Source organism: Prorops nasuta, unplaced genomic scaffold (genome assembly GCF_024137725.1).
Source record: "Prorops nasuta isolate Cenicafe-Biocafe unplaced genomic scaffold, Cenicafe_Pnas_1.2 PNAS00053, whole genome shotgun sequence".
In the NCBI taxonomy this organism is placed as follows: domain Eukaryota; kingdom Metazoa; phylum Arthropoda; class Insecta; order Hymenoptera; family Bethylidae; genus Prorops; species Prorops nasuta.
The window spans coordinates 626,334-637,218 of NW_027116850.1; the positions used below are offsets into that span (position 1 = coordinate 626,334).

At 38.6% G+C, this 10,885-nt stretch overlaps 2 protein-coding genes and 1 long non-coding RNA gene across 4 annotated transcripts in view; 1 reads left to right on the forward strand and 2 right to left on the reverse strand.

Annotated features, from left to right (window-relative positions):
* The window catches only part of spg (dedicator of cytokinesis spg), a 31,688-nt gene extending 24,389 nt beyond the window's left edge, over positions 1-7,299 (reverse strand). Inside the window, exons 1-4 of one of the 2 annotated variants that reach the window (XM_066744909.1) lie at positions 7,093-7,299; positions 821-907; positions 517-710; positions 120-268 (exon numbers count right to left, since the gene is read on the reverse strand). In XM_066744909.1, the coding sequence (XP_066601006.1) occupies positions 120-268; positions 517-710; positions 821-907; positions 7,093-7,129 (467 nt within the window). In that variant the 5' untranslated portion in view covers positions 7,130-7,299. The remainder of the gene's footprint in view (positions 1-119; positions 269-516; positions 711-820; positions 908-7,092) is intronic. The other variant, XM_066744910.1, reaches the window with a different exon arrangement.
* On the forward strand, positions 2,234-4,537 carry LOC136784398 (uncharacterized). Its single transcript, XR_010824412.1, has 3 exons — positions 2,234-3,297; positions 3,384-3,512; positions 4,030-4,537. It is a non-coding gene; the product is annotated as an uncharacterized lncRNA (long non-coding RNA).
* A 676-nt stretch (positions 7,300-7,975) lies between the features above and the next one.
* On the reverse strand, positions 7,976-10,564 carry LOC136784336 (dihydrolipoyl dehydrogenase, mitochondrial). Its single transcript, XM_066744912.1, has 6 exons — positions 10,401-10,564; positions 9,736-10,021; positions 9,290-9,656; positions 8,881-9,225; positions 8,380-8,797; positions 7,976-8,298 (listed from the first exon to the last, which is right to left on the reverse strand). Exons 1-6 carry the CDS (start codon positions 10,440-10,442, stop codon positions 8,233-8,235), a joined length of 1,524 nt encoding a protein of 507 aa, XP_066601009.1. The 5' UTR covers positions 10,443-10,564; the 3' UTR covers positions 7,976-8,232.
* Positions 10,565-10,885: the final 321 nt, after the last annotated feature.

The following is a 10,885-nucleotide window of genomic DNA, read 5'->3' on the forward strand; positions in this document are numbered from 1 at the left end:
GATAAAAATATTTTTATTGGATATTTAGTATTGGGTACGAAGTTTTGGATTACCAAACAGAGGTTGATTTCTAGAAAGAATAGTATTTCGTGGTGAATATAGTTTTATGGCTGACTTACCGGTTTCCCCAATCGACCTTGTTGATAATGCGAAGCTTCAACTCCCAAGTCTGATCGGTGGTGAGTGTGCCACCCAAAAGTTGCCTCCGCCATTCCAATAGTTCTCTCATGACTTTGCGCAAAGTATTGAACTTGTAATTTTCTCTCTCCTGCGAGCAAAGTACCGGTAACTCGTTAAACATTGACGAATACATCGAATTTGTAATTCTCGTGAAAGGGGAATCCGCTAAATAAGGGATGAGAGGAAACAGGATGGTTATGGTTCTATGAACGATGCAGCTTTAATAAGCTGAGAGCATGCTTTCGATCGAGAGAGATGCCAAGGAGTAAGAGAAATGTGCCACTGGTGCGGATAAAGAAACGTATTGTTGGGGAAACAAATGAATGGGCTACTCACCACATAAAGCCTTTTCCAAATACCACCCCATTCCCGAAGAACAAGAGTGACTTCCCGCACCACGGGATCTTCCACCGGTACCACTGACTCAAAAAGCCCCTCATTCTCAATTTTACAAGGCTTCAAATATATGTAGGAGCTTGGGAAGATCCCTTTCACTGCCCGGTTCTTCGTTGAGAATCCTCTGTACCAACCTGAAATTTGTACCAATTGTTTCTCATCTATTTTCAAAATTTACTATAATTCTACGAAAATTTTCAGATTTAAATCTATCCCTGCTGAATCTCTTACAAATTTTACTGACCTGCGCATTCCTCCAAGATTTGTACAGTCTCTCCAATTTCCAAAGGTAATCTGTAACGCGTCGTATCTCCTCGCCAATTGTACACAGCTGCAACAGAACATTACTATTACTGTGTATTAGGAAAATATGAATGAATATTTTGTCGTAGAGTAACGTAATTTGTATACATTATACCGGACTGTGCTTAATTTCATGCAGGAAGGTATTATGTTCTCGTGGTATGCATGTAAAATTGTTAAAGCAATGAATGATAAAGAGGTTTTGATAGATAGTCCTGGTTATCGGTATACCGACTATCGTCTTTCAAACATTGCAGTAAATTCATCGTTAAAGTTAGAATTAGCACTTGTTCCGATAGCAGAGCAAAACAAAACGCTGATAGCAGTTCGTCAAAGATCAAAGACTGTTGTCTCAAGGAATTGGTAAAGAATCCTCTCGAGAGCATAATTTCCACTCTTCGAGCAACACCAGAAAGAAAATGATATCCGCGCTTGAATCTACCGTGCTAAAGAACTAACTGTATAAAAATCTATTTAAAATTCTCCATAGTGCCGTTTTAAAGAACAATATCTCTACGGAACAAGCGTTTATTTATCGTTTATGTGATATTTTTAGCTGAATGAACGTGGACGTTGGAATCAAAGAAGATATAACGTATTTCCGTTCTTATTCATTATGGAAAACTGAAAAAAGATTTTTATATAGTATAAGAATGTTATGTTGAACTAAAAACTAAATACGTAGGTGTACTTTAACTGGATCTTATTATTTTATGCATTAGCGGCAAGAATTATAATCAAGTTTATTGCAAAAGAAGACTATTTCTTTCAAAGTTAATGGGATAATCTGAAAATGGTAGATATTGATGACATTTTTGTAAAGTTTTTGCTCTATACGAGTGTATATAGGTAGGCCATTCGTTTATGGATCCGGTAGATCCTTTCTTGGAAGTCGAGTTGAGGGAGAGCGATATAAGAGCACAGAGACCGGATTCTCGAGGCTAAAAGCTCTCGAGCTACAAAAATAATCAGTTCCGATTCACCGAAGTCGAAGAAAAAGAACAAACGCTTCTAAACATTGGAAAAGTTCAATAATTAGGTTGGAACAGAGTCACGTGGCTTGGCCAACGTGAGAAATGTTAGGTTGTTGGTCAAGGGGTACCTCCCCCTTTCGGTCTTTAGTCGAGAACAACCTAACCTCTCGTACCGGTTTTATTCGCTTTATACCGACGATGCCGACCTTTTCCATGCTTGTTTTGGTTGTTTGCTTTAACGGGGAGCGTCAATTTCTATTTACGTTCCAAAGTCGGACACGAGACGACACCTACTCGTTGATTTCAACTCTCTCTAACGCTCCTGCCAGCATTACTCCGCCAGGAAATCGTCATTAAACTCTTTGACAGTTCTACCAACATCTGTTAAGTATTCACACTGCATCTTTTTCCACTCGCGCCAATTATCGCCAATGTTGATCGAAGCTTCGAAGCGCCTCTTTGGACAACATATAAATCATATAATAGCGGGAAAAAGCAGAGTGTGAGAAACGAGAAGTATGGTCGCTACCGCGTGTGCAGGAGAATTAATGAGGAAACGGCAAGTAGCGAAATTGAGTAATTGCAAATGGGTTTGTAGAATTATACCAGTCCTACCATGAGAGGAACTTTCGATGATCATTTGCTTATTTTGGTCTCTCATGTTTTGGAACAATACCAATCTCGTCCTTGTTTTTCCAATGGAAAAGTGGAGTGTGAGAAGAAGTTAGGTTATGGTGGTCGTACAGGAATTATCGAGGAAACGTCAAGTAGCGAAATTGAGTAATTGCAAACGGGACGTTGGCCGAGTTGGCACTGCCACTTGTCTACAGCAAGAGATTTTCGAGCTCTCAGCAGCTGCTTTTGGTCTGGAGGTTCTTCGAATGCCAGAAAATCGTCTCTCAGAACAGGACGCGACACGTTTTTTCAATAAAGGGGTCTGCTGGTTTTTTGCCAAACTGGGACGAGCAAAGCAAACGAGTCTCGCCATTCGCGGTAAACTGTGGGAAAACCAGCTTAAAAATGGTTGCCAAACAATGTCACGCTGAAACATAATAGCGTTTTCTATTTTCCACCGAAAGAAATTAAACTGATACAGCTTTCCAAACAGGCTTTTTAAAATTGATAGAATGAACGGAATTGGTCCTGGAATGGAAATTAAAGTTACTGACCGATTTTGCAGGCGAGAGAAATTGGCGTGAAAGGGAATGAGAAATTAATATCGTTTATACCACGTAAAGTTGGCATTTACTGAATATTTTATTGGCTTAATGGTGCACACGTATTATTCTCTCCGGACCACTCCTGTTTAACTCTAACCATTACTGGCACAATTAAGCCGAGCGTTCTGAATTACGAAGAAAATTTAAGCATCTAGTTTGCTTAAATTTGCACCTCCCCCGTTCAATTGACCCAAGAACCGGATTTCAACAACTATCATTTTTACGTGAGTATAATATTGAAATAAGAAAGAAATAAAAAATCACAATTGAAGCAATGTTTATGGGAATAAATCCCAGACTTTTTCAATAGATTTTCGACCAAATGGAGGTAGATACATCGGCGTCAAAGTGATATATACGTGCACAGCTAGAGCTGGGGACGACGGGGAACAAAGAGGATCCGCGAAATGTTCGCGGCCATAGACCCAGCAAGCAGCAGGTTTCCCCCGTGAGCTTCCCGGGGAATTAAATCGATAACTCCCTTTCTCCAGTATGAAACATTTGCGAGGGTGTCCCTAGGCTTGCGCCAGACGTCCCTTTTGCTTCCATTGCCCTTTCCACCGATTCCCCTCCACGTCCGCAAGTCGCTGCTACACACGCACGTGGTAGAATCACACGTGTCGAAACAGTCTTCGACTCTGACGCAAGCACCCCAGCCCTGAGCCAGTCCCCTCATACACCAAATTTCGCCTTCTGCTCTCCCAAACTGCATCGTCCCAGCAACCTTCGATTAATCCCCCCCCCCCCCCCCGCCTCCCCTATAATAGCTCCTAAAAATCCACAACATGCTTGTCTTTAATTTTCCTCTAAATTTTCCGGGAAGCAATTTTACGTTTAAAACGAATCTTATTATTTTAACGATTGGAAGCCTCTTCTCATTATTTTCATGATTTAATCAGACTATAATAATTTTCCGTTATATAGCCAATAATGTATACCGGAAATTTCTGTTGTAGCAGGCAGCGAGGAAAATGAAGGTGGATGTTCAATTTTAATCAAGGATTTATACAGAGGATTCGCCGTGGTTTCTGGGAACTTTGCATTATAAGCGAACCACTAACAAACGTGCTGTTGGATTAATGAAAAAGCTAATAAAGTTGAATTGATATTGATTTAAACAAATTCTCGGCAGAGCATTGGGACTGAAAAAGGGACGAGCTTGCAACTCGTCGTTGAGAGATAAACGAAACTTCGGTCAGGGAAGCTCACGCCTTGCACATTTTTCGCAACGGAAACAGTTTTATGCGTTCGTAAAACTGCGGTTGGCATAGCGCATCTAACGATCTACCGCCTAAATTACGACCATTACCCATCCACTTTAAATGTATAGAATTATAAATAATCAGCTGAACGGCGTGGACAATAGAAAAGCGCCAAGAAAATTATCCCATTATGACCAGCTTTACGTTTATCGTTCAGTGTTAATTACTAATTTAAAAAATACGTAGAGGTATATGTACATAAGAGGCGAGGCACAAGTGCAATAAAATTGTATTTAAAAATTTTTTTTATTATTATCTTACTGATCAAAGCATTAAAATATAAACACTGAAGCGTTTCTTATAGAAGCTACTTTAATAAATTGGTGTTTAGAGGAAAAAAATACGAGATGAACAAAGACTCGTTTTCCTGGAAAATTTACTTTAAGATAATTGCGAAATCAGGTATAAAAGATCTTAATAGTTTACAATGTCTTTTTTTTTTATTTACTTATTGCTTTTTCGAGTTGGGATTCTGCAGGTTTTACACGGATAAGTTTGGAATAGTATAACCATCTTGCATTGGACAAAGTTGGTTGACGAAAATAGTGCATAGAGGTGGAAATATAGAAAGTGGACAAAGATTCGTGTCACCCCAGGAGATTTCCTTTGACGATAAATGCAAGCTCAGGTATAAGATTTCGATGGTTTACAATGGTCGGATTACAGTTCGCTGAGGAAACGCGCACTGGCACGAAAATTTCTTCATTTACGACCAAACTTTTGTCGAACAAGCACAACCGTTCGATTTGCAAAGAAATTCTAATCGATTGGAATTCCATTGTAGTTTGAAAACAATGAAAGAATGCTATAGGAAATTATTAGACGTGTTTAATACAATAGCCTATAAATCAGTTTGACAAAAGTAACGCAAACAAAACTGCAGCGTTCTCTCTTCCAAGTCTCGAGCGATCCAGATTTGCATTATTTTGGAATAGGAAATTGAGTGAAAAAACACGATGAGAGTTTATTGAGAGAAAATAAGTAGTTTAATGGGAATTAAGGCTTGGGTGGGGCGTAAGAGTTTTTATTTATCTCGTAATAGAGGCTGGTAAATATTATTACAGCAGAGTGACTGCAATTATCCTGCTGTCTACTCGCACCTTTTGCTTTGGTATTCGACTCAGCCGGAAGCAGTCGCAGAGGCCGGGGGACGATACTAGCCGCAACAATGATTGAATAAAATATCAAATCACACGCGACGCAAGTCGAGGCTCGAGGATGATAGTCCGAAACGCAGCAAGACGTTCCAAAGTCACAGAGGACAGGACACTTCGCATCAGAAATTCAGATACAACGAAAAACAAGACTGGTCACGTTCGTTTGCAAATAATTCGAAGATATGGTAATTCTTGGTATTTTTGCAATTAGCTGGCTTTCCAAACACCAAATAATATTTCTACGAGGAGATAAGCCTTGGTCGCATTTCAATTTTTCGTAGGAAGGATGAACAGACGAAAATGTATGTTTTTCTTTATTATTTACAGGAAGACACAGTGCGCATTCAACAATGAGAGTATCGGTTCCTACTCAGAGATACGACTGTGCTACTTAAGAAAGCTTATCGAGACGTTATCGTCTAAATTATCATCGAGGATAAGTGGATCTGTACAGCTGTGCACAGGATTTCAACGAATAATCCATAGTATACTCACTATACTTTCACTTTTATATACTTGCGAAAACTATCGGCCACTCGTTTATGATTGGTTGTTTATTAGCGAAATGAGTTGACAGAATAGACGAGCTAATGGACACAGTTATAGATAAGACTGTAATTTTAAATTAGGAGTTTCCTGCAGGCATAATATTTATATAAGAAACTCGAGTGACGCATTTCCCAGGAGGGTTTGACTAATAGTCGATATTTTTAACAAAGTCAAGTTTCTTTTATCTGAAGGTAACAATAAACTTTCAAGTGTTTTCGAATGACTAAAGAGTCTTTCGACGTAATATTTATTTGTTTGGTGAGTTAAAAATGTTAGAACCAATAACTTAAAACTGGGTTCAACGTCCAACAGGCTACCTTTTTTTCTTATTGAAATTAATATAGGTACGGATCGCTCAAGCCATCTTAACGGTACGCATAATTACAACAAATAATCCAGACACCAAAGGAGCAATAAAAAGCATTGAGCTACTTGCAACGTTCTCTCAAAGAGAAACGCGTTTGAGAAATATTGAAGCACCGGCTTCGCACTGATCGTTTAATTAAAATTAAAGAATGATCAACTGAAACTAATCTAACGGTACGGAAACTGTTGAGAGCAAATTCCGGAGGGTAGGTAGCACAGTTGAAGGTTTTAGGGGAGAATGCAAATTGGTGAAAAGCCAGAGTCGAAACTGTATGTATAGAGCACCGAAGACTTAACGGTACGGATGGTGGAAGAAGGAAACAAAGAATTCCTGAATAGAAATGAAGCATAAAGCCTGTACCGGGCGCAAAATCACGGGGTCAATATTCAATAGCTCATTGTGCTGATAAAATGTCCACGATAGGTGCGTTAATGCACGCGACAGCGGTACACGCGCCAATTTATTAAATGCCCTCGGCTGCGAGAAATGCAATGAAAAGGCCCCAACAATTTCAAGGTTTAGTGCGTTCTGGAAATTATAATTCGAGAAAATTGGTGAATCCTTAAATGCCGGTGATTTTTCATGATGTTCTTGGTGTCTCGCGCACCGCTCCGGGCACGATGGCACGAAGGGTTCGATTTGACAGGTCGACGATGCGGCGTAAGTTTAATTGGGAGAACTCACCGACGCCGTATTTCGTCGTCTTCGTCGGGGTCCACATCTCGGCGATTTCCGCTCTACATTCTGGGATGGAACTCGCGTCGAGCACTCGCGTAAATCGTGAAAAATTCGGACGAAAACACAAACATTGGGTGTGTTGCCGCACAAGAGACACACTCACGGCTGCTGCTCCTCTCTGTATTAAGCGACGTTGCCGATAAGACTTGACGCGCGTGCGGCGCAACTGATGGCAACGCCGCCTCCCACTAACTAAAGTCACGTGGTTACCAGCAACGTATCGCTCAATGAGCGCCCCTTTTCTTTCATTAAACACGTGACCGATACCTTTAAACCAGCGCTATTCAAAGTCCCATTGAAAAATTATCTCACCATAAACGACCTAACCTCACTTTTTTTTTCATCACGACATTTAACTTACTAATGCAATATTCATTTTGCATCTACTAAAAATGGATTAGTTTAAACCATATCTAAACTTAACAGAATTTATTTGTCATTAGATTCCAAATTTTCTACATGAACTATGGGTAAGAATTACAATTAAAATATTATTTTTACTATTATTATTACTTTCGTTTTAAGAATTCGACTTATGCGGATTTTTATATAGTCAAATGGGGTATCAGTGATTAGTTTGTACAGCCCTGCACAGCCACTTTTCGCAAAGTCTATACTTTTTACGCTAATTACATAGGTGTAATTTTGCACTTGTACAACTTCTCCATACTTTTATGATATGTTTTACAAGATAATATTTTAGAAAGGTGACTTTCAGTGTCAACATTATGTAATACGCACAAAACGGAGGTGATAGTAGTACATACAATATAACGTTGAGGAAACGAAAGAATAAGACAGAATATAATATAGATTTGAGAACGCATGATCACCAGTATGTATCGATGGAACTAAATTTTCCCAATTTATTGGTAATAAATACAATGGGTATAACAATAATACAAAAGAATATCTCTTTTAGATCAATGATTCAAAATCTTATTTACAAAAGCTCTCTTTTACGCTGAGCGGTTTGCGAGATAAGCGCACTGGAATTCAAGCGCAATCTGACGATGTTACGTAGACTAGATCGAAGTACGGTGATTTAAGATGTGCAACGCCTTCCGGCTGCTTCCTGGTGAATTCTTAGAAGTTGATTGGTTTACCGAAATAGGCGGCGAGATGCGCTTCTCTCAGAGCTTCAGCGCAAGTCTGAACAACATTTCATTGATCAAATGTTTTAAAAAAATGTTGAAGAATTTAAATAAATGAAAAATTAAAGTGGATACTCACCGGATGTGCGTGACAAACTCGTGCAACATCCTCCGCACTTGCACCATATTCCATCGCCAGAACAGCTTCATTGATCAATTCTCCTGCAGCTGGACCAATCAAATGAACTCCCAAAATTTTATCTGTGTTACTATCGGCTAGAACTTTGGCGAAACCTTCGGTCTCTAAATTGGTTTTAGCCCTAGAGTTCGCCATATATGGGAATTTTCCTATTTTATAGTCTATGCCTTCTTTTTTCAGGTCTTCTTCAGTCTTTCCTACCCAGCCAACTTCAGGATGAGTGTAAATTACACTGGGAACACAATTGTAATCTATATGAACTGCACCACCAGCAATGCCCTCAACTGTGATGATACCTTCGTCCTCGGCTTTATGAGCCAACATGGGACCGTGAATACAGTCTCCAATGGCAAATATACTATAAATAAAATTACCACATTAACTATAGCATTTAACAAAGTATCTCTAGCTACATGAGCTTCATATAAAACAATGGCTTACTTTGGTATTACTGTTTGGAATCTATTATTTACAGGAATTCTTCCTTTTTCATCCTTTTCTATACCTAATTCGTCTAATCCTAAATTTTCGGTATAAGGCCTCCTGCCAACACATACTAATAAAACATCACAGGAAAGGTCTTCTTTCTTGCTAGGATCCTTAACATCTTCTACAGATACTATTACTTCACTGCCACTTTTTTTTGCAGCTGTAACTTTCGTCCCTAATTTAAAATTAACTCCCTGCTTTGTCAAAACCTTCTGTAAGGTTTTACTGACTTCCCCATCTATTCCTACTCCACCAATACTGCCTAAGAATTCTACAGCTGTTACCTCAGAGCCCAACCTGTTAAAAAAAATCTTTTTAATGTTGGAATTTGACAGTAAAAAATAAATATTTACAAACAAACCTCTGCCAAACTGAACCCAATTCTAAACCAATAACACCAGCTCCAATGACTATGAATCTCTTAGGAACTGTATCAAGGGATAGTGCTCCTGTTGAGCTAACAATTTGTTTTTCATCAATTTCAATACCAGGGAAAGGAGTAACTTCGCTGCCTGTTGCGATCAGGATGTTTTTAGTATTAACTGTTTTCTCCACTGAGCCACTGGGTGATAGAGCGCTCACTTGATTCTTCCCAGTTATTTTTCCATGGCCAGTTACTAATTCTATCTTATTTTTTTTAAACAGACCTGCTATTCCTCCTGTTAAAGCTTTTACTACATTGGTCTTTTGTTCCATTAGCTTAGTTAAATTTAGTGAAACTTTCTCAACTGTAATGAAAATATTGCTTTTAATAGAAAAAGTATCTTGTTAATGCTCAATTCTCAGATTATGTTAAGATCACCTTACTTTGTACACCACGATTACTTAAGTCCCCACTGTGTGCCATATGATAATAATGGGAATTATTCAACAGTGATTTAGATGGTATGCAACCAACATTTAGGCAAGTTCCACCCAATGTAGGATTCTTTTCTATGCAGACTGTTTTCATGCCTAACTGGGCAGCTTTAATGGCAGCTACATATCCTCCTGGACCAGAGCCTATGACTACTATGTCTGCATCTAACGTACTAGCATATCTACGCTGCTGGATACCTGTCAGGCTAGGTGCAACACGCTTCATGCATGTTGGCTACAAATGAAAAAAAGTTATGTAGTCACAAGCCTATCCACTCTTCCTAATAATTAAAGATCTAATTTTCATACAAGATAATAAAGATTCTTATGGTAAAATGTGAGCTTAAATGTATTATCGAAATATACTTTTTTAGAGTTAGTAATTTTCAACGTTCTTAATAAAAAAAGGTTAGAACATGAAAGAAAAAAGCTATAAAATAAAGAGTTTAGATATTAGGATTGGCAGAGTTTTCAATAAAGACTTCGACAAAGTAGAGTGTCCTTCAGAATGTTACGAAATAGCTTCTAAGAGAATATTACGGGCTATGTTAAGTCATTGCATGAACTTTCGGCAGGTGACAATATTTTGGGAAATATAACGGAATGAAACTTACCCTGACAGAAGTAGTTACCAGGCTCCAAATGCTTGCTTGCATCTTTTTTTATAATATGTCGTTAGCTCTCCAAAAGAGCTGGGGATGAAAAAGAAAAGGGGCAACAGCTTAACAGTAGTAAGACGTGGAAACCAGTGGAAACGACGGAAACGGGAGTTATAAAATCTTCGACTAACTAATACATGCAGCGCCATCTGCAGGATCTGCAGATATGCATTTTTATTGCGGCAACACTGTTTCAGGGAGTCAACAATGCCAACATAGCTATGTTACTAAAGAAAATTCTGAAACACACAGTGGTGCTATCTGAGGCAATTTTCAAGAAAACTAAAAGCTCTTCATCAATGAAAATCAGTCGATAAGTGTTCCAAATTAGTTGTTTATCTGACCGAATTATGAATCGAAAATTGGAATCATAAATATGTGATTGTTGTGCAATTGTGGAATCTTTTTTAAAAGCACACATATCCATATTACAGAACAAA

Excerpts from the sequence above, each read along its gene's own strand:
- LOC136784336 (XM_066744912.1), bottom strand. The coding sequence starts at position 10,442 with ATGCAAGCAAGCATTTGGAGCCTGGTAACTACTTCTGTCAGG. Across the intron at positions 8,798-8,880 it reads TTCCAAACAGTAATACCAAA|TATATTTGCCATTGGAGACT; the intron begins GTAAGCCATTGT and ends TTTTATTTATAG. Across the intron at positions 8,299-8,379 it reads GAGTTTGTCACGCACATCCG|ACTTGCGCTGAAGCTCTGAG; the intron begins GTGAGTATCCAC and ends AATGTTGTTCAG.